General features: G+C 54.6%; 1 protein-coding gene across 1 annotated transcript in view; it reads left to right on the top strand.

Annotated features, from left to right (window-relative positions):
- COL23A1 (collagen type XXIII alpha 1 chain) overlaps positions 1 to 22,377 on the top strand; it is a 311,043-nt gene that overhangs the window by 261,931 nt on the left and 26,735 nt on the right. The window contains exons 3-4 of the mRNA XM_077746329.1: positions 5,918 to 5,925; positions 7,508 to 7,534. Of these exons, the coding sequence (XP_077602455.1) occupies positions 5,918 to 5,925; positions 7,508 to 7,534 (35 nt within the window). The remainder of the gene's footprint in view (positions 1 to 5,917; positions 5,926 to 7,507; positions 7,535 to 22,377) is intronic.

Here is a 22,377-nt window from a genome sequence, read left to right as displayed (position 1 = left end):
GAGCCTGCTTCAGATTCATGTCTTCCCCTCTCTCTGCCCCTCCTCCANTCCCCTGCTCATGCTGTCTCTCTCTCTCAGAAATAAATAAGGCATTAAAATTTTTTTAATATTTTTAAATAAATTAATTAAATTAAGAATTTTAAATAAAAATTAAAATGTAACAATATGCCCTGGAGATCATTCCCCATTAGAGGATATAGGATCACGTTAGTCTTTTTCACAACTGCTTAATGTTCCATTTAAAGTTGCCATGTACCATCCTTTCTTTACGCGGTTCCATTTTGCTGTTTCTAATTATTGGCCATCGCAAATAGTTCTGCTATGAATATTTTTATATAACTGTCCTTTTACATATATATGAATATATCTACAGAATAGATTTCTAGAAGGATCATTGCAGCAATTGGCACATACATTTTATTTATTTTTTGTTTTAAAGAGAAATAGTGCATGCACAAGTGGGTGTGGGGAGGGAGAGAGAGAGAGAGAGAGAATCTTAAACAGGCTCCATTTTCAGCACAGAGCTCAATGCGGGGCTCAATTCTACGACCCCAGAGTTATAACCTGAACCGAAATCAAGAGTTGATGCTCAACCGACTGAGCCACCCAGGCATCCCCACAGTTTGAGTCTTCATTAGCGTTGCCACGTAAGTCTCTGCTGCGATCATAGTTTTAAACATCTTTACTTATGAAGATACGCTTTTGTTTCGTATATTTAGAGGTTATTTGTGTTTTCTGTGAACTCTCCCCTCATATCATTTGACCATTTTTCTATTAGGTTGTTGATGTTTTTAGAGCTGATTCGTAGGAGCATTTTTGTGTCAAGGTGTATCAGCCTTCGTGACATGAGTGAGAAATAGTTTTCCCCCATGGCTTTTGGCTTTGCTTCCAGTGCTTTCTGCCTTGTTAGACATTTTTTGCTTTTATATGGTTGACTCAGACTTTTATTTTATGGTTTCTGGGTTATGATCTGTAGTTGGAAAAACCTTCCCTCTCCACGGTTAGAAAGGAATTTTCCTCTAGGATTTAAAAAAAATGTTTTTTAATCTTTATTTATTTTTGAGAGAGACAGCAGGAGCAGGGAAGAGGCAGAGAGAGAGGGAGACACAGAATCTGAAGCAGGCTCCAGAGTCTGAGCTGTCAGCACAGAGCCCGACGTGGGGCTCGAGCCCACGAACCATGAGATCATGACCTGAGCCGAAGTCGGACGCTTAACCGACTGAGACACCCAGGCGCCCCTAGGATCTTGTTTTAATTGAGGTATCATCGCCACACAGTGTACATGAGTTTCAGGAGTACAACACAGTGATTCAACTTCAGTATATACGTTATACTGCCCTCATGACGAATGTAGCTACCCTCGGCACTAGTACCGTATCATTGATTTGATTCCCTATGCTGTGCTTTTCATCCCTGTGCCTTAGTCATGCTGTAACTGGAAGCCTGCATCTCCCATACCCCTTCACCCATTTTTCCCATCCCCCTCTCACTTCTGGCAACCACCAGTTTGTTCTCAGTATTTGTGGGTCTGTTTTCCTCTAGGATTTTTATGATTTTTTTTAACATGTAAGTCTTTGATCCTTCTGGAATTTATCCTGACTCATGCTGAGGCACAAATCCAACTTCACTTTGTCCCAATAACCACCAGCCTGCCTAGCACCCCTCTGGTTAAACGCTCCCTCTCTTCCCACAGGGTCGAGGGGACAGAGAGTAGCGTAGAAGTAGTATGGGATGGGGACCTTTGTCCTACGAACAGTGGGAAAATGAGGACTGGGGGATGGGAGTGCCATGATCAGATCTGCATCTTGAAAACACCACCCTGGCCCCAGAGTGGAGACTGAAGCAGCGCTACATCCGCACACGTGAGGCCATCCCTGACCCTGGCACATCCCCCTCATTGTTCGCGGGTTTCGGCTCCTGCGTCAGCAGCCCTCCCTCCAACACTACATTCGGGTAAATTCCTGGGGATCCTGATGCACGCATGGAAGTCCCTCACACACCCAGGCCTCCGCCAACCTCGCCCCTCCTTCCCATTGTCTTGACCAATGCCTCAGCATCACCGGTAAATGTGGCGCCCGTGATGCCCGAATTCACACAACTCACCGCAGCCCACTCCCTCATTCCCTGACCCCACATTCTTTCCATCTCAGCCATCTTCCAACCCACAGATCCCACTGCCTCACCCCACTTGGCTCGAACCCCACATGCGCGCTCCAGCCTCCGCGCGGCAACCAGTGGCTGGAGGGAAACACACGCACCCCCACCCACCCCCACGCTGGCCGATTTGCCCTTTAAATGCCAGACTAGCGCTGCATGGCTGTGTGGCCCCCACATCTCCTCCACCAGTGTCACTCATAGCTGATGGCCTCGTTTCCTACTCCACTGGCAGCGGGAACAGTCAGAGACAACTGTGGAAAATTCCACCTCCCCCACACACCCAACCACACCATGCTGGGCCTCCCTGCCAGGTCTCATGGATGGAAATGCAGCGGTTCAGTCTCTTGTTCCCAGGCCCCGTCCCTCTCACTCCCAGAATCCCCCATTCTCCACCATGTTGGATCATCCCCTCTCTGCCAATGACTCCTGTTAATGCAGACATACTGCTCAGTGTCTCTCACCTTGAAGAAACGGCCCTCTCTGGACCCCATGTCTCCAAAGCACCTGCTCTGTGTCTTCGTTCCCCTTTGCCCCTGAGCTGCCTAAAAGCTCTCGCTGTGCCCATTCCTCCCCTCCCTTCTCCCAGAAACCATCTCTAGCCAGATGTGCACAGCCATCGCTCCCCCTGCCTGGGGCCCCTTGCGTGTCGAGGCTGGCGGGCATGACTTGGTCTTCATCTCACTCATCTGTCCGCAGTGACTGGCACACACACAGCCCCTCCTCCACGATGCACTCTCTCCACTCAGCTTCTACAACTTCCTTCTCTTCTTCCCAACCTCGAACTGTTGGGACACCTCCCCCTCCCCCAGGTGCCGTGTGCACAAGGCTGAGCTCCCAATCCTTCCAACCAAACCTGCTGGACCACAGTCTCCCCACTTCTGTGATTTGCTCAAGGGGCATCTTGCTTGACTCCTCCCTCCAGAGTCTGGAGAAATCCTCTTGGCTCTGCCTTCAAGATCCATCCAGAATCCAGCCACTTCCACCCCCTCCACGGCCACCACCAGCTGGGAGCTGCCATCACCCCTCCCTGGCATCACTGCAGGACCCTCCCCTCGCCACCCAACACAGTGTGATCCTTTTCACACCAGGATCACAAGCGGAGGCTCATTCTGTGTCTGCACTAAGCCCTGAAGGGGCTCCCCTGTCAGAAAGTCCTAGAAATGGCCAAGACCCTACCCAATCTGCTCCCACCCACCACCTCCCTAAAGCCACCTCCCACTCTGCTGTGGCCCCTTTGGCCTCCTTGCTGTTCCTTAAACACAGGAGGCGATGGGGCGCCTCGGTGGCTCAGTCAGTTAAGCGTCCAACTTCAGCTCAGGTCATGATCTCGCAGTTCAGAGTTCAAGTCCCACGTCGGGCTCTGTGCTCTCCGCTCAGAGCCCACTTCAGATCCTCTGTTCCCTTCTCTCTCTCCAGCTCCTCCGCAGCTCTCTCTCTCTCTCTCTCTCTCAATAATATTAGAAAACATACCCACGTACATACACCAGGCGCCCTCCTGCATTGGGTGTTCCCTCTGGTGGGTACACATTTTCCCAGGAATCCACAGGAAGCCTCTGTTAAATGTCTCCTCAGGACGATGTCCACCCCAACCACCCTACTGAACACACCAGCCTGCACCCCAGCACTAACCCCATTCCCCTGCCCCCCACCCCCCAGCCTCTCTCCTTCCTTAGCACTTCCCACCTTGTAGGTGACGAGCTTGTGTGTTGTATCTCAGCTACCTCCCTGGCTAGAAGGTAAACAACTCCTAGGGCAGGGATGTTTGTCATTGTCACTGCTGTGTCCCACTGCCCAGGGAGAGTGTGTCGAGACGGACTCCTCGTTGCCTGGGTCCCGAACTAGGCAGGAGGAAATGTCATCCACAGAGACCAGGAACCAGCAGGGGAGCGCTTTTGTGGGCAGATCATGAACGTGTCTGTGTGCCTTGGCTTGAGGAGTTATGAGGACTGTTCAAGGGGAAACGGCAAGCAGACAGCTCGAAAAGGGAGTCTGGGCTTCTCAGGCACAGCTGTTGCCTTCGTGGGACACTTCCGTCACTTCTGTCTCGTGTAGTCATGAGTGGGATGAGATCCCCGGGGGAGACAGGAGAGGGGACCGATGAGCTGAGCAGAGAACTGAAGAGAAGAAAGCCTTGCCGCGAGCTCTGCGGAGCCTCTGTGGGAGACCGGGAGAGACCGAACCAGCTGAACAGCCAGGGAAGTGGGAGGGACATGACCTTTGGGAAGCCAAAGGGAGAGAGTGCTTCCAGAAGGAGGGCGGCTCAGCAGCGTGGACCGAAGAGGAGCAATCCTCGGTAGCAGGTGGTTGGGGATCCTGTGAGAGCCGTTTTGGTGGTGAGAGGGATGGAATCCGTATCAGAGGGTCCCAAGGTGTGTGGAAGGAAAGTGGGGAAGGAGAGGCGGGGACAGGAGACCCCTCTTCCCAGCGGTGATGGGGAGGAGACCCGGGGCCAGAGCGGAGCAGGGCATGTGAGCTCAGGAATTGGAGCCGGTCCGGAGCTGCTGGGAAGCAGCTGCTGGAGAAAGTGGGTCTGATGCTGCAGGGAGAGGGGAAGTGGTGGGTGCGGGGTTCCCCGGAAAGTGGGGCGGGTCAGCTCCTCTGACATACCCTCAGGGGCACGGCCACCATCACCTATGTGGGGACAACCATCATGCATCCTCCCCACCCCCCGCACCCACTCTTGCCCCCTCCCACCACTGCTCCCTGAAGGACCCATCAGTGCACCCTGACTTCCTCTGCCATTCAAATCCCGGGCCATGAACAAGGCCTTGAGCTCTGCCCCACCCTCTCCTTCCCATCTCTGCCACACAGCTCCTCCCCCTTCCTCTCTGAGATAATCATCTCTCACCTTGAGGAGGAAGCCTAGCTTCCAACCCTGAGTCAGCCCAGCCTGGCTGGGGTACCTCCTACATGCTGGAAGCTTCCTGGGCTTCTCCCTGCATAATTGTTTTCTTAAGCATCTATCCTTCCAAGGACAATTCTGTGAGTCAGAGATCCAGCCTCTTGTGGTTACCAGTGCATCCCACCACTTGCCCCCAGAGGGACCCGGCTCCTGGGTGGTGATCCATAAACACGTGTGGGCCCACCGACAGCCGAGTGTCACCTCCCTGTGCCGAGGTCCAGGTCTGTAAGAGGCAGAGTCGTTGCTGGAATGGCCACGGCATGGCTTTAGTGGAAAGTGCAGAGGGTTCAGGAGTTGGGAGAGCTCCTTCCGGGATGAGTTCCACCCCTAACCGACTGTGTGGCCTTGGACAAGTCACTTCTTTCTCCCTGAGCCTCTAAGCTGTTATCTGTCACGTGGGGATGTTTATCACGCCTCTGGCAAAGGTCAAATGCAGTGCAGTCTGCATGCCATGAAGGGAAGACCCCTGTGGGTTTCACCAACGTTCTCCGGGAGCCCTCATCTGCCGTGAGACTGATCACACAGCATGCTGCACTCAGCCTCTCCCGAGCCTCCTAACCCAGCCCCTTCGGCTTCCCCACGCACACCCAGACCCGGCGCCCCTGACCCCAGGGCTGAGCCATGGGCACCCCCTGTGTGTCCACTCGGCCACACACATACCTGTAACCCTTCGGATCACTCTCCTCCCTCTGCCCCACGTGTTTCTCCCACACACCCCCAAGTCCCTCTCCCCTTCGATAATAGAAATGGACTGACCCCCAGTGAGCACCAAAATTGGTTCTTCANGAGGGGCCAGCCTGGCCAAGGGGACGCTCTCTCGCTTTGATGCTGACCGTGGCTTCTCCGCTTGTTTTGCAGGTCCTCCTGTAAGTGTCCCGGATCATGCTCTCTGCTCCTGAAAGATAAGACTTTTCGTTCTGTTTCGTTCTCTTCCGTAGCTATCTCATGAAAATACTGTTTTTTAGTTAGGTGTGTTGCGTCCTTTAAAAACACCCACAATTTAGCGCTGGACAGGGGCCATATTTTTTTGTAATCTGTAGACAAATGCAAGCTCAGAATTCTACGGGCTTGACTTGCCCTGTGAAGCATTTTGTGACCGTTCGCCGTCCATGAGAGCTGGCACGATCCTGGCAGCGCCTCGCCGAGTCGCTGGCTCCGCTCGGCGCACAGAAATGCAAGCACCATGCCCGTTTTCTGAATGCTCCGCGGCATTTAATCCCTTTAAATGCTTTTGTCTCACGTGCTTTGGCACAAAGGGCTCCGGAGTCAGGCAGCGATGCCAGGAATAATGGGGTCCGTTTTCCTGACTTGCCACAATGCATTTGACCCTCTGGATCCAGGAGCGGAGTCCTCCCGAGCCCGCTGGCCCGAGAGGGTGTTGGGTCTGAGGAGGGTGCGCGAGAGCGGGCTGGCCGCCAGGGGGCAGCATGGAGAGCTGGGGGGTGATGGTCAGCGCCCCGGAAATCCCGGGCCTTCTCTGAGACACGTGACTCACGTGCCTTTGATTCATTTTGGCGGTTTTTCAGAGCCTGAGGGATCCTGGCAAATCAATTCCAGGAGCACACCGAGCCAAAATGAACCTCCTAAAGGAATTCCTTTCGGATGATCAGTTTTATTTTTGACTTCCACTAACCGTGATTCACTTCCCAATCGGCACCCTTCGGAATCTGGGCTTCTCCGTGCATGTAGCAGCAGCACTCGGAGCCAGAAAGCGAGCCAGCAAGAAATGTGTAGATTTATTGGCCACGAGCAGTTTCCCCCTGTTGAGTCATTCCTGGCTGTGAAATAAGGCTAGCCTGTGCGAACTTGCTGAAGTGCGTAACGCAGAGGGCAGTGGAGAGATTCTTTTTTTTTTTTTTCGACTTGGCTGTTAAACTATTAAATGTATTCGACAAATGCAGAAATCTCAAGCTGCAGCCTGAGATGGATGCCGATGTGTGGGACCCTGGCCAGGCAGTCAATGCTCTGAGCCGGTAGGGGCAGAGAAGCCTCCAGTAGCAATAAATGCCACTCCCCACCCCTCATATCTGTGGCTTCCAAGGCTGTCTCCCTCCAGTCCGCTCTCTCCCGGTGGCAACAGGCAGGAAGAGCCGTTTCTGCTCTCTAGCCCCGATTTAAGGACATTTTCCGTGGTGGCTGTGACACCGCCCTTCAGAATCCCACATCCCCGTGTGGTCCTCATCACGTGCCCCGCCTGAATCGCGTGGGTGTGTGCCCCGCTCGGCCCTCCGGCCTGGCTCCAAGAGGCAGGAAATGGGTGCTCGTCTCCCAGACCCGATGGAGCCCCGCGCACCCCCTCACCCCACCTCAGGAGTCATTACCAACCACCAGCCTTTGCTGCAAACCCCGCACAACATGGGGGGATCGGAGGCCCTGATTGAGTTATAAGTGTTGCCATATGGGTTTCTGCTGAAAGTCTGATTATTAATGACGTATTAATTACCACAGGGGCAATCAGGACGAGATGGCTACCCGGTAATTTGCCGTTTATTTTTTGCTCTTTGTGCCCTTTTCTCTCAAGCTGATCTTCTTCCTCTGAGCCTTTATTTAACTCTGTCTATGCTCCTGCCCCTCTCCCCCTCTTCTGCTCTCAGTGGCTGAGGTCTCTCTTTGGAGGGGATTAGCATTAGATCTGCGAAGGGCTGGCCTGGTGGGAAGTGTCCCCTGCGCCGGCCATCCTGCAGGCAAAGCAAAGAGGCTCGAGAAACAGCCTTCTGAGTCCAGCCAAGTCCCGCCAGCGCTCTTGCCCAGACCGTCAGCCCTGCACCCAGGGTCCAGCCCTCCCTGTGGAGCGCCCCTCCCCCCAGCCCCTCCCTCCCCCATGGCTGGCTTGGCTGCCAGCCTCTTCCCAGTGAGCAGGGGGCTGTCCCTCCCAGCCCACCGTGTCCTGTCAGCACTCGGGGACCAGAGAATGCTTGGTTCCAGTTTGGTCTTTGTGGTGTTGTTGCCTTCTCAGATCTTTCGAATTAAACCTAAAAGTTATACTTGGGATCAACGTGCCCCCGCCCAGGCTGGGTGAGTGCTGCGTGAAAAGCAAACTTCGATGTGGCGGTGCGGCTGGCCGGCCAGTCCTGCATGATCAGAGAGCTTAAGGACTGTGGCCACAGTATCCAGAAGTCCGGATGTGTGGGAGTGGGGAAGGGGGGCGACCTGGCGGAAGGAGAGCATGGGGGAACCATCATGTTGGGTGACAGAGTTGTTCTGTGCCTTCAGGTCAGGAAGGTGCACAGAGGAAAACGTTGGTTGATTCAGAGGCCTCAGTAATGACCAGGTCTGGCCCGAGTCAGGACAGGCTGGTGATGGAAGGCAAGGGGGGCGGGGGTCCCCCAGGCCTGCAGGAGTAGCCTTCCCGGGAGGCGGTGGAGGCCTGGGCTCCTAGTGCCTCCCAGCTGGGGTCTCAAGGAGAGTGGGTGGTGGCTGGGCCAATGGGTTTCTTCCCTCTTCCCCTCTTACTGGCTTCTCTGAGCACAGGGTGGCCCTGACTCCCTTCTCCCTGGCATAAGAGAAGATGTTGGCTGATGCATTTTTCTGGGTAAAGGACAGGGGTTCCAGAGCAGCCGCCAGGTCCAAGGGTAGCCAAGGTTTGATTCTTATCTTTACCAGTCGTTGGTCTCAGTCTCCATTTCTCTCCCTGTGAAGAAGGCAGTGAGGTTCAGGTGAAGTGAGGTCATGCCTGGCTCATCCAAACACCAAAGGGCATAGTGGACAGGTGACTGGGGCTGTTACAGGGCCGTCGGGGAAATAAGCCTGAGGGTTAGCAGGTGGGGGACTTGGTGCCCAGCCGGAGCCAGAGATGGGACTCTGTGAATTGGGGGAGGGGAGGCCAGGGGATGGATGTGCTTGCAGTGTGCAAAATTCCGAGCTTCCTAGGAAGAAAGCGGATTAGGGCCCAGCTATCCTGCCCCACTGTCTGGTCAGACCAGGCGAAGGGTGAGGGGACCCTGTCAGAATCTCTGGTAACATACCCCCGAGTGCACAGGGCCAGGCACTCCTTGTCCTGAGGTCACCTGGCCATGGTTTGAACGCCTACTGCCCTTCCCACTCAGGTGTGAGCATCTTCCCGAGCTGGCCTGGCCCTGCCTGCCCAAGGTATTCATGCCTTTAGCACCCGGAGCAGCTCATTCCAGCTGTGTTCCTCCATGCACCATTGTTCAAGAGAGAGAGAATGCAGGGGAGGGGGAGAGAGAGAATCCCAAGCAGGCTCCACGATGTCAGTGCAGAGCCCAATGCCGGGCTCGAACTCGTGAACTGTGAGATCATGACCTGAGCTGAAATCAAGAGTCAGACACTTAACCCACTGAGCCATCCAGATGCCCCCCAAGGAGACTTGTTCTGGTGGCACCACTCGGGCAGTACCTTCCATGAGGCCATGGGGTAGGAGTGACACCCCGCCTGGCTTCTTCTGTAGGAGGGAAAGCAGGAGGTGGGTGGGAGGGCCACCTGCAGCCTCAAAGGGCCCCTGTGTTTTGAGCTGAAATTCAGATCTCTTGGCATGAGGAGGGCCTGGCTCCCAGCCTGGGGTGTGCTTACAGATGGCTCCACGTGACCATCCCAGAGGTGAGGGTGCCGCCACTGCTGGAGGGGCCCGGGCCACCTAAGAGGCACTTTGTGTCCTGAGTATCCATGAGCTTGGAGTCATTCAGACCCAAGTCAGGACCATGGCTCACTCTGTAGCCTCAGACAGGTACTTGGCCTCTCAGAATCTGACGAGATGACATGTACAGAGTTGGAATATTAAAACAGGGTGATATATGCGGGATCCGTGCACTGTGGTACCATGTCACTGTCTTCCCTCACCAAGGAAAGCCTCAAGAGAAGGAAAGGCCAGATTAGGAAATCATTCTAATCCACCAACATATGCCAGCAGCGTTTGGAAAGGAAAGTGGCTTTGAGAATGGTCAGTTTTAGGAAGAGGTGTTTTTCTGCAGTTCAGTACAATTCGAGACCAGCCTCAGGGGAGGATTTTTTTTTTCTTTGTGTTAAAAACATGTCTCTTCCTAAAGGGAAGTAAGAGCAAGGAAAATATCAGACTGGGGGGTCATGGCAGAGAGCATGCCGGCTGTGTGTTCTGGATTAATCCAGGCGGGCCCCTCCCCCTGAGTGAGACCAGCTGAAACCAGGACCATATGTGGACTTAAGAGCCGAGGTCAGGAGACTGGGGCATAGGAAGCAAGCACAGGACAGTGGGGCAGGTTGTGGACTGAGAAGGGCTCAGGGTCACTGTGCACAGCCCCCTTGCACAGAGGCCAGCCTGTCCTTGCTGCTGGGAGAGTTCGTTAATCGCTCCCTGCTGATGACAACAGAAGCATGTTTATTATAAAACCGTCCCAAAATAGAGAAAAACACAAAAAAGGAAAAAAAAGATCATCCGAAATCCTACCACCCACAGATTAGTCTTCTCAATATTTTGATGTTTGTCCTTTCAGTATTTGTTCCGTGTGAGTTTCTTTTTACATTTGTTATTCTAAAAATGGGATTACTGGACACACTTCTTTGGAGGGAGCCTATTTTTCCCCCACTTAATATAGCATGAGATGTTTCCACATCCTTAAGAATTCTTCTAGAGTGGCTCAGTCAGTTAAGCATTCAACTTCAGCTCAGGTCATGATCTTGCAGTTCATGAGTTCAAGCCCCACATCAGGCTCTGTGCTGACAGCTCAGAGCCTGGAGCCTGCTTCGGATTCTGTGTCTCCCTCTCTCTCTCTGCCCCCCAACCTCCATTCGCACTCTGTCTCTCTCTCTCTCTCTCTCAAAAATAAATAAGGATTTTTTAAAAATTAAAAAAGAATTCTAGAAGGTAAGAGCTACATAGTATTTTATCATCTGTATAATTTATTGAAGTCGTCTCCAAGTTATAGTGTTTATTTGAGAATCTTTTACCCCTGTGGTCCACATCCTGGGAAGAAATGTAGGTGTATTTCCATGATTATCTCCTTAGAAGAAATGTCTAGTACTTGAATTGCAAGACCAAAGGATTTGCACATGTTGAAGGCTTTTGATGTGTATTGCCAAACTGGCCTCCTGGAGGGTCTTCTAATTTACATTCCGACCAACAGCTTACGAATGTTGCATATTTCCCCAAACCCTGGCCAACTGTGGGTATTATCATACTTTTAAATCTATGCCAATATGATAAGTTGGAAAAAAAAATATGTGCATGTGTGTATCTTGTTTTAATTTAGGGTATATTTTAATGAGCAGTACAAGTCTTTGAGATTAAACTGGTTTTAATAAAGTTTGTGTAAACCTAACTGCCACCTAGTGGTAGATCTTAGAATTGCAGGTATAGTTTAAGGAGAAAATCAACATCTTTTGAGAGCTTCCAGATCTGGGGTGGTCCAGGGACATCATGGAATCAGCAGCCTAGGAGGAATTCTGAGCTCTGAACATTGTGAGTCAAGGGGGGGACCTGCAGAGGAGCCGTAGGCACTTTGCTCTCCTTGCATTTGGGGATAGTAATCAGCATTTATGTTGATAAAGTGACTTATGGCATCTCATACATAGGCTTGACTCTGGAAGGTGTCATGCCCTGTGCTGGGTACTGGGATGGCACAGAGATGAATCAGACCAGTCATAGTCTTTGGAGAGCTGTGGGGGTAGGGGCACCTACTCAACCAGTTTGCCAAGAGATAGAGAGAAAGGAACGATTAGGGGTCGCTGTGACTTCCCAGAGATTTCTTATCACAAAACCTTTTCTCTCTCCAAACCGTGGCTTCTGTCTAAGATGCAAAGGTTTGTCGTGCAAGACTCATTCTTGCCCACACCTTGACTTTTGCCAAGAAGAACATCAGACTCTCATCATCTGCTAATTACAACATCAACTCTTCCTCTTTAGTGTTTTGACTTTTTTGACTCTTAACATTGAACTTTTGTGACAGCATGCACTTTAAACGTTTCTCAAAAAATGTGTTTTGGGTACATGTTACAGAGCTTAAGTTGCCATGTGTTTGAATGCATGAGGAAAACGCCAGGTTGTGAGGCCAGAGGTGCATGGAGAGGATGAATTCCAGCAAGGCCAGGGAGGGGGACATGCCCACTAAACCGTCGGTCAAAGACTGTGCCAGATGCTTTCCAGGGTCCTTGAACCAACCAGCACCACACAAGAGGGACAAGGGGAGAGAAACAGTAAACCAGGAAACCGATACAGNCTTTTGTGACAGCATGCACTTTAAACGTTTCTCAAAAAACGTGTTTTGGGTACATGTTACAGAGCTTAAGTTGCCATGTGTTTGAATGCATGAGGAAAACGCCAGGTTGTGAGGCCAGAGGTGCATGGAGAGGATGAATTCCAGCAAGGCCAGGGAGGGGGACATGCCCACTAAACCGTCGGTCAAAGACTGTGCCAGATGCTTTCCAGGGTCCTTGGACCAACCAGCACCGCACAAGAGGGACAAGGGGAGAGAAACAATAAACCAGGAAACCGATACACCAACAGGCAGGAAATGTTCTAGGAAGAGAATCAGGCAGGGATGTGTGGAGAGTGCCCACCGGGTACCTGGCTGGATAAAGCTGGGATGAAATCATCAGAAGGCCCTTGGGGCAGATGACGTTTGAGCTGAGACTTAAATGGTGAACAAGATGCAGTGATCTTGCGGGGCAGGTGTTCCTGGAGGGAAAAAAATCAAGTGCACACAGTCATGAGGTTGGGACAATGTTGGCAAGGCCACAAGCGGGCAAACGAGCGGGAAACGGTGGCCCCTGATGCCAGAGAGACCTCGGAGCTGTGCGGAGTAGCATCTTGTAGGATTACAGGCTGACCGAGGCTTGAGGCCAAGGAAACTTGGCTTTGTGTTTATAGAAACCGCAAGCTGCCTCGCCAAGGGCTCAGAGACTCCCCACTCCTGAGGGGAAGGAAGGGCGGTCAGCTCCCATCCCACCCCAACCCAATCCCCTCCAACAGGCCAGGGAAGCAAGTGCACTTACTGACCGCTTGCTCTCACCCTGGGGGGTCGATGGTTTCCTCCCTGCCTCACAGATGAGGAAGCTGAGCTCAGAGGCTAACAGCACTTAGCTGAGACTCAAGGCCCACCCGCAAGACAAAGCCCGGCTTGGCACCCAGGCTGGGGACTCCTCTGTCACCCCAGCCACCCTATCTGGTCACAACAGCAGGTGGGAGCTCAGGACTGTCTGTACGTGGGCAGAAGGGTCTTTCTTCTCTGACCACTCAGGGAGACAGGTAATTGGAGTCGCTGTTCTGTTTCTCGTCCTCACTCCTTGCTTTTACCCGGCCCTGGCGCTCACTCCCCATCCCACCCCCATGATCGGATTGCTAGGATGCTTTCCTGCCCTCCCTAAAAAACAAAATGGAAAACCACGTCTAACTTAAAGAGAGAAGTCCATTTCTCCAGCCCACCTTCCTTCCTATTCCTTGCTCGTAAGTCCGTCTCGTAGCCACTGTTAGAAACGAGGAAGGAAGGCATCCCCTCCTGATGAAAATGTGCAGTTCTGTTGCCCCGGCCAGGGTCCTGTCAAGGAGCAGTTAAATGGCGAGGGGAAGGAGGAGGGGACAGCTGGGGGACCACGGTGATGGAGGACCCACCCCTGCCCCGGCAGTCTCTCGGGCCTTCTGAGCCCCTGTCCACATTGGCAAAAGTGTGAGCCACTGAAACGTAGACACTATTAACACCAGAGGCAGGGGGCAGGGTATGCAGTGTGGTCCCCGGTCCCCTGGCCAGTGAGTGACTCCAGGGACCTGAGGCTGAGTGCAGGGCGCCCACCCACCCAGCAGCAGAGTTCGGAGGCCGCAGAAGCCCCTAATGATGTGGACAGGGATGTGTCCTAGACAGACCTCCCTGGCTCCAGGGAAGAAACTAGAGGAAGGGGGCCCACGTAGGAGGCGGTGGCAATAATTCGCAGATGAAGCCTGAGTCAAGACTGCCCCCAGCGAAGATGGAGGGAAAGAGGGCAAGTGTCAGAAATGAGAGGTGGCAGGAATTGGAGACCAGGTGACAGATGAGAGACCAGGACCAGAGCCCTTCATACTTGGCAGAGCCCCGACCTCTCCCAGGACCACCCAGGACCCATCAGACAAAGTGCTCAGGAATCGGGAGGGCAGGCCAGGACCTGCCCTGTGTCCCCAGAATCAGCAACGGATGCATCAACAGCCTGGGTCCCAGGGAAAGCCTAGCTCTGAGCTGAAATGTAGCATATGAGACAGGGTCTCAGCCTGGGACCAATTTTTAAATGAAAACCTCTGTTGGACCGTGTGGAATTAATCAAGTGAACAAAAAAAGGTGGGGGGGGCCACAGAGCACCACACATTCATATGCTTTCTTGCACTCTCGAAGTTCAAAAACAGCTTTGATTGTAAAAATGTAATTAGTTAAATGATTCATCTGTAATATTCCAAATTCATCTGTTTTTAGATTTCAACAACCTACATCTCATTTTCATCTGCCCCCTGCAGCGGTGCTCCCCAGCTCCCCACATTCCCGGTGGGATGAAAGGAGGCCTTCCCAAGCCCCCGATAATGGCCCCCAGACTGGAACCTCAGAGAGACCCAGCTGGGCCCAAGGGAAAGGGCCACCTTGCTGGGATTTCCTCCTCGGGGTCCCGCACCAGCCCAGGGTAGGCGCTCCTTGACACAGGCCGCTGGTCTCAGGCCCCCACTGTGTCCCAAGTCCTTTCGATCATCACATCTGGGGTTCCCAGATGCCTTGCTTACCCTCTGTAGCTTTTTGCATCTTCCTGAAGTGGCTGAGAGCCCCCAGCGCCAGATAATCAGCCTCCTCCCCAAGTTCAGCTCTGGGAAAGCACTTAGCAGGACAGCCCTGTGTGGTGGGGGGTGGGAAGGCACTCCTTGTGGGGAGTGCCTCAGGTGACATCTTTGCAGAGTGCCACCCTCCAGGCTGATCGCTGGCTGCACCTCTTCCTGGCATCCCCAAAGCACCAAAACACTTCTCCTCCATTGTATGGAAGAGCTTGTTGGCAGACCTGTACTAGGTCACCGAGCCAAACTGCCGCCTTCCAAGGAAATAAACTCGAGAGAAGGCAGTTACTTGGGTACAAAGGTGTTCCGGCCAAGCTCCTCCTGAAATCAGGGACGGGACCCAGTCTTGCCCATGCAGTGGAAAGAGGCTGGGCTTTGGGACTCTGTAGACCATGTGGCCTCGGTCCCATCCCTAATGGGATGACTTTGGCTATCGGGGCAGCTGGGTAGATGACCCCACGAGAGCCGTAGTGCTGGGCACACAAGCTGGGTTCACTGAATGACAGTTCCTGTCACCGTGATGGTCCCTGGCCTCAGCAGGAGGAGCCCCTAGGGCCGAAGGAGCTCCTCCTGGGCCAGTGTCCCCAGTGCACAGCACCCTGGCTGTGGCCGGAGGACAGGAGTCTCAGGCACCCAGGGCAGCCGTCGGCAGGTCAAGAGCGCCCTCTGGTGTGATCCCAGGTTCTGGCACTGAAGCCAGTGGGAAACTGGACATTCCTTCCTAGAGGCATCCACTTGACGGTTGGTTCTTTCAACAACTGTATGTTGCATTCGCACTATGTACAAAGGGCTGTGTTTGACACTTGGGATGGAATAGCGAGACAAACATCCAGGGGGGTCCCTACCTCCTTAGAAGTTGTGGCTGACTGGGAGAGAGGCTCAAAGTGCATGGGGATTCCAACCCCACTGTGCACCGTGGTCAGGGCTGGGAACCTCTTGCAACCCGGGCCTGGCCTGGTGGGGGTTAGAGGCACTGCCCTGAGGGTGGGAAATGTAAGCCGAGGTCAGAAGACAAGGGGGTGCTCACACAAAGTGAGTGGCAGAGGAATGGCCTGAGAGAGGACACAGAGAACAAGCCAGGCTGGCGAGGGAAGGGGCGGGGAGGGAGAGAAGCTCAAGAGGCCGGTGACCCTGAAGCACCCAGAGTCTTTGAGCCAACTGGCTGCCTCCCCAGGGCCCGCAAGGTGGAGGGAATCAGCAACAGCGTCCAACCTGGGAAGGGACATTCACAAAAACTTGGCAAACCCATCAGGGCTACCAGGAAGCAGTGAGTCCCCCATCACTGGAGGTGTGCAAGGGCGGCACACACACTTCTCAGAAAGGGCATCTAAGGAGAGGCTGGTCTTCCCACAAGGGGACTGTTCCACCAATAGGGCCTCTTTGGGGACAGCTTGGGGAGGCTAGCGTGGGGGTACTTGCCAGGTGCCGCTAATGCCAGAGGGGGATGGTGAGGTGGGAAGCATGCAGGTTTCAGGTCCGAGGTTCAGGCTCATGACCATGCCAGCCTCCCCTATGCTTCAGTTTCCTCACCTGTGAAATGGAAATAATAAGGCAAGGGAGTTTGTCTTTTAGTTCCACCCCATTTCCTTAGTTCTCGCCCCTAGGAACTGGCCCAATGCACTCCAGTCATTCATTTAACTCACCTTCCTTTGGTACCCAAGCTCTGGGCAGGGTACTGGCACCTGCGGGCGGCCATTCCATCTACACCACACACCTCCTTTCCAGAGGAGGAAACAGGCTGGGCTCTAGGGAGGTTAGGCGGCTCGCTCCGAGTCCTCGGCAGGGCAGGTGGGGGACTGGAGAGGGGACCGCAGTTTGGAGGACTGGTTCAGAGCTAGAGATGCAGGCTCACGCACTCACTGATGCCTTCCTTATGTGGGACAGCCAGGTAAGCCACAGGGAATGGTGAGGCCAGGACTGAATGGGGAGGGGGGGACGCCCCCACTTAAAGGGCCCCCGTTCAGCCCTTCCACACTGATCATTATCACAGCTTCCAATATTTCAAGAGAAGTTGAAAATCCAACTTTTGCACAAAACCTCTGGATTCTTAAGGGTCCCAGGCAATTCATTCCCACTGGGTGATAATTGTGTTGTCTGGAAACCTCAGAGGCACCACCCCCCAGCCCAGGTGGTGGCAGACTTAGGCTGAGGAGGAGGGCCGTGCGGGGTGTAGCCTGGGCCTGGCCTGGACGCCAGGGATCCCTCAGTGTCTGCTGTAAGCTGTCCCTGTCATTCTGTCTCCTGGTTTCTCTGTTGCACCTTCTGCCTCCCTCAGACCATCTCCATCATGTAGTTCAAGCCACACTCAGACCATCACCGTCTAGTCAGCTGCTCAGTCCCTCTAGATCCCCACCCCGGTACGGTCTGCCACCACAATGGGCATCCCCACCTTTCGCTACTTCCAGCTCCTTCCACAAGAGCAGCCCCACGTGCCTGAGCCGGAGACACCAGGCCAGAGGCCACTCGGACGGACCCAGCCCACCTCACTGGCCCGTCTTCCATTGTCCCACATGCTGTGGGAGTCAGGCCTCCCGTCTCCCTTCACCCGGCCCAGGAACAATTTTCCCTGATACCTGACAGGGTAATCATGTAACTGGCAAATGTGTAATTTAAGCAGGTATTTGGGGATCGGTTCAAAGGCATAGCACCACCTCTCCCAGCCGTGATGTATAATATGGACATATGTGTAATTGCTTCCAGGGCGCACAGGATGTACTGAGCCTGCCTTCTCCCCAAAATAGAAGCCAGCTGGTTTCCCGGCCTCACAGAAACATAGAGCTGAAGGGACCCAGGAGATTTTCTTTTCTTTTTTTTTTAAGTTTATTTCTTTATTTAGAGAGCGGGGGAGGGTAAGAGAGAATCGCAAGCAGACTCCGAGCTGTCAGTACAGAACCCCACACAGGGCTCAAACTCACAAACCGTGAGATCATGACCTGACCCGAAATCCCGAGTCAGACACTTAACCGACGGAGCCACCCAGGCGCCCTGACCCAGGAGATCTTCTAAGCCAAGAGGTACAAACCTAGATGCCTCTGCAGAGCCCGTGGGTGACCTGGATGGGGCGGTGGATCACGTGGGGAGCACTGGGCCGGGGCGGAGCCTGTGGCCTTCGGGGAGCTCTGGACTCAGCCGCTTCCGCCAGAGTCGCACCACCTTCCAGCTTTTCTAGAAAAGTACAAACTCTGGATGGGGATGTGAAACATCACCATGTTTAAATGCTGCAACTAATTCAGTGAGTTTGGCTTTGGCTTTGTGGTGTTTCAGCTGTACGGACCAAGCCAACGCCGGCTGTGCAGGCCAGCGCTTTACCATACACACCAAGATTTGGAGGAGGGGGTGGCAGCTGGGGCAGGCCCCTAACCTCAGCAGGTTCTTAGAACCCCGCCCAGCTGGAGTCTTCGTGGCTCACCGGCTTGGGACGCAGTCTACGGAATGTTCTGGGTCCCGGGAAGAAGTCTCCAGGGAGGAGCCAGCTACAGCCAGGCTGGACGCCAAAGAGTGAGGGTCCTCTCTTTCCCCAGGGCAGAATGCGAGTCTGGGAAGTTGCGACACCCGGACAGTCTTGCTGTGGTTCCCGTGTGTGAGGAGCCTGGTCTGAGAAATCAGAACCACATGGTGCTGACCCGCCCCGAGGGGCCTGCCCACTCGCTGTAATGAGGGAGCCTTCACACAGGAATGTGCGTGTCCCGGGCTGCGGACCCCCGGCCCCAGCAGCCTTGTAATTTGATGAATTGTCAACATCTGGGCCATAATTACTGGTCCCTGGGCTGATAATCCCAGTAAGCCCCTCATCCAGGGGCCCCGGCCCGGCGCAATTTGGAGGCTCCGTTCCCTGACGGGAGCCGTCCGCGGGAATTACAACCGGCAAGAGAGACAGACACCCAACCCCAGCTGGTCTGAGCCTTTACTTCCTCTCTGCGTCTAAACACGCGGGGTTAGTGATTTTAGTCCAGCTCGGCAGATAACGCTGGCACGTCGGGGGTCCTGAGGCACAGCTAATGGAGCAGAGCAGAGCCAGCGCCCCCCACACTGGGGTAAACAGCGGCCTTTGCTTCGGGGTCCCCCCGGGGCCAAGGCACACAGAAGCATCAGCCACGGAGCCAGCAAACTCCATGTCCCAAATTTACTTCACTACAAAACCTTCGGCACTCTTGTTAATGTTTCTCAGCAGATGGCTCTGTGGAACCCTGCTTAGGAAATCTATTCAGTGGTGGGAGGGAGCAGACCCACAAAGGCACAGCCGGAAGCCCACGTCTGCCACTGGGTCGGGATACCACACAAGGTCACCCCGCAGGATTGCCCGTCCAAGGGCCAGTGCAGACCCCACTCCTGTGTCAGCTCACCTACAGGGTCTCATGTCTTTGGTGGGTCTGGGGAGAGGAGACGGACCTGGGACTCATCTTGAACTTGTCATCTGTGAGGAGAAGGACGTGTTCTCCATTTCACAGATGAGGAAACTGAGGCTCCGGTACTCTCAGGTCCTTGAGGGAGGCAAGGGAGCCAAGCCAGCACACAGCCTGGGGTTTCTGTTTGCCCCTCACGCATCCAGAAAGCGTCCCGGCGCTCTGCTGAGCTGCACGGGGCAAGAGTGGCTTAAAGCAGAGCCGAGCCTTGTAAACAGCTGAGGGGTTTCGTGGAGGGCAGAAGGTGTTGAAAACCTCTGGTGAATTCCATGGCTTTGATCAGGCGGGAGACGGAGCCGGCGGGAACTGAGTGCCTGTGGGCACCACGCTCTGGCGTCGGACCCTCAGGGTCACCTGTTCTGTGGAAGCTGAGGCTCGGAGAGCGGTTCCGCTCGTGGGCTGCCCCCAGTGCCTGCCTTCCCGCTCCTCTTGTGGGAGACGCCCGGGTCTGCAGCAGGGGAGGGCCACCCTGACGGAATGAGACCCCTGCCTCCACGGGCGTGCCTCCACCCAGGCTGGGACTCTGCAGTCCTAGACTGCTCGGCTCCCCGGATGGCCCTGTGCTGTGCACAACCTGGACCCTGCCGCACCACAGTCCCGCCTGACCATGCCCTCCACTCCAGGCTCGTCCTTGGCTTCCTTCAGACCGACCCCTGACCCATCCCTGCAGTGTTCCTCCTCCCCTAAGAGCACCCAGAGCCAGGCGTGGGCTTCCCTGCAGCCCATGGAAATGCCCGGTTCATAGATGGTCCACACAGCCTCCCAGTGAGGCTGGGAACACTGCCCCCTGGAGACCCACGGGCAGAATGATAGTTCAGACAAGTCTTGCAGGAAAGAAACCTATTTCACGGCATGTGACTGGTGTTTCTCAAACTTCCTGGACTGGCGAACCCCTTCCCCAGGCAAGCCTCTTAACACGTTCTGCAGGACAGTGTTCTCTGGGATACCAGTTTGAGCAAGGCAGTACGTAGTACATACTACAGGCAGAGCCTGTCCTCACAGCCCAGGGCCCAGCCTTCCCCGGGACAAGAGGGATCAGCTCACACTCCAAAGCCAGGCTGTTTCCTTCCTCTGCCCCACCGAGGCCCCTCCTCAGCGACTCCCAGCGGCCGCTGGTCCCCCGGCAGCCTCTCTGAGGGTCAGCTGTTTCCCCAGACAGAGAACCCAGGGGTCCGGGTGCAGCTTTGCTGCCTGGATGTCACCAGAGATGAGCCAGAGCCACCTGCACAGACCAGGAGCTTGGTCAGCTCCGTGCGCAGGGCCCACCTGGCACCTACACGTCCACACACGTGGGGCTTCTGTGTTCGCCCCAGGAACCTGCTCACCACCGATCCGACCACCATGGCTCCAGTCCCGGGTTCCCGGGGAACCGGAACGGCTTCCCTTGAGCTGCACGGTGGGCATTTCCAAGAGCACAGCTCAGCCCACGCCCTCTGCTTTGATTTCTCAGCAACTACAAAATTCATGGACTACTGAAAACTCTGAGTCCTTGGAACCAAGAGCTCTGCGATCCCAGATAGATGCAAGGCAGTAGGAAGGAGAATTGGGTTTTTGCCACTTCCGGGCTTTCTCACACACCAGAAAGAGGCCTTGGGGACCCCCAGGAATAACATCGGAGTTGAAAGGGGGCAGAATCCCTCCCAGGAGATGGGAGGCCCAAGGTCACTCTCAAGAAGAGGCAGTGAGGTCTGGCCATAGGGACACTTTCAGGGACAGCCAGCAACAGGAGAGTCCCCCTGTGGGGTCCAGGCCAAGGGAACATCCGAGGCTCCCTTCTGCAACACACACGTCTAGAAAAGCCAGCCATCTGGAATTCTCTGTGGTTTGCGTCAACCCAGCAGACATCCTGGAACCAGGCTTGGGGACTCAGCAATGGACCAGCCCTGGAAAGGGCCGACCCAGGATATGTGGTCAGTGCCCAGCATGGGGGCAGGGGGGCATCAGACCAGGAGGTCTGGACATTATCCTTCAGGAAGGAGTGAGGCTGCCCAGAGGGGCTCAAGCAGGCTTGCATTCTAGAAAGTTCTCCAGGGAATTGCGTGGGAGACACTACAGGTTATTAAGGGAAGGGCCATGGGGACGGTGCTTGGGTCTCACGTGTATGGGGTAGGGCTTTCCTGGGATGCGGGGACGAAGGCTATGATGGGCCTCAGGGGGCCAGGGACCAGATGCCCCTGCAGAGGTATGCTGTGCAACCCATAGAGGGCTTTAAAAATAAGAAGGGCAGGGGCCTTATGCACGTGCTCCTCCAGGAAAGACTGATTCCAGAAGGTCACGCAGACACTGGTGCCCATGGTGCTCCCTGGAGGAGGAGCTGGGGAGAGAGGAAAGTCCGCTCTGTCCTGTCTCCTTCCGTACAATTTGTAAGCTTCACTTGGTGCACATAGCACCTTTTCAGCAGAACCCCACCCCCGACACACACACACACACACACACACATACACCACACATGTCAGCGAGGCAAGGAGGCCTGCCACAGATGAGCCCCAGGGTCACTAGCGGCATGTGGGAAAGCCTGCATTTGATCCCAGGTGGGTGTGATTCCAGAGCTGCCTCTCTGCCTGCCCCACATGTCTCTTGGAGCTCGGCCACCGGCCGAGCATCCTTCTGGAAGGATGGGGACCCAGCTCTGTGGCAAACAGGCTGGGGGGAATGCTGCTTTTCCTTGGGGAGGCTCCCAGGAGGGCCATTTGAGCTGGGCCTTGAGGGATGAGTAGGAATTCTCCAGTGGAGGCAGGACTCTGTGCAGTGGAGGAAAATGGGAAAGCACAGCTCGGGGCAGGAAACAGCATGGCGTGTGAAAGTGCATGGGCCTCAAAGGGCCCCAGAGGTACCCATGAGACTAACGGAGCACCTCTTTGCAAACCCCAAGAGCTCTCTGGAGGTCGTGGTGTGACAGAGTTTGGGGGAAATGGGACAAAACCAGGGCAGGAAGAGCCCTGCTGGGGAGAACTGGTAATGAGGATGCTGAGGCTCAGAGAGGTTGACTGGCCCTCCACACAACAAGTGTGTTTGTCTAATCCAGCACTCACTCTGGTAGAGGGTTAGTGTGGAAGAGTGTCTAGAGAGCCCTGCCCAGAGGGGGTCTGTTCAATGGTGGAGACAGAAGGAAGGCAGGGCCTGTGAGGCTCCATCCGAGGTCCCCTGGGACAGCCATCTGTCAACCTGCTGCCCCGTGCTACAGGAGAGGGATTGCTACATGGGGG

The sequence above is a fragment of the Crocuta crocuta genome, unplaced genomic scaffold (assembly GCF_008692635.1).
Source record: "Crocuta crocuta isolate KB4526 unplaced genomic scaffold, BGI_CrCroc_1.0 scaffold218, whole genome shotgun sequence".
Classification (NCBI taxonomy): Eukaryota; Metazoa; Chordata; class Mammalia; order Carnivora; family Hyaenidae; genus Crocuta; species Crocuta crocuta.
The sequence above is the reverse complement of the archived record's forward strand: the minus strand, read 5'-3'. Positions and strand labels throughout refer to the sequence as shown.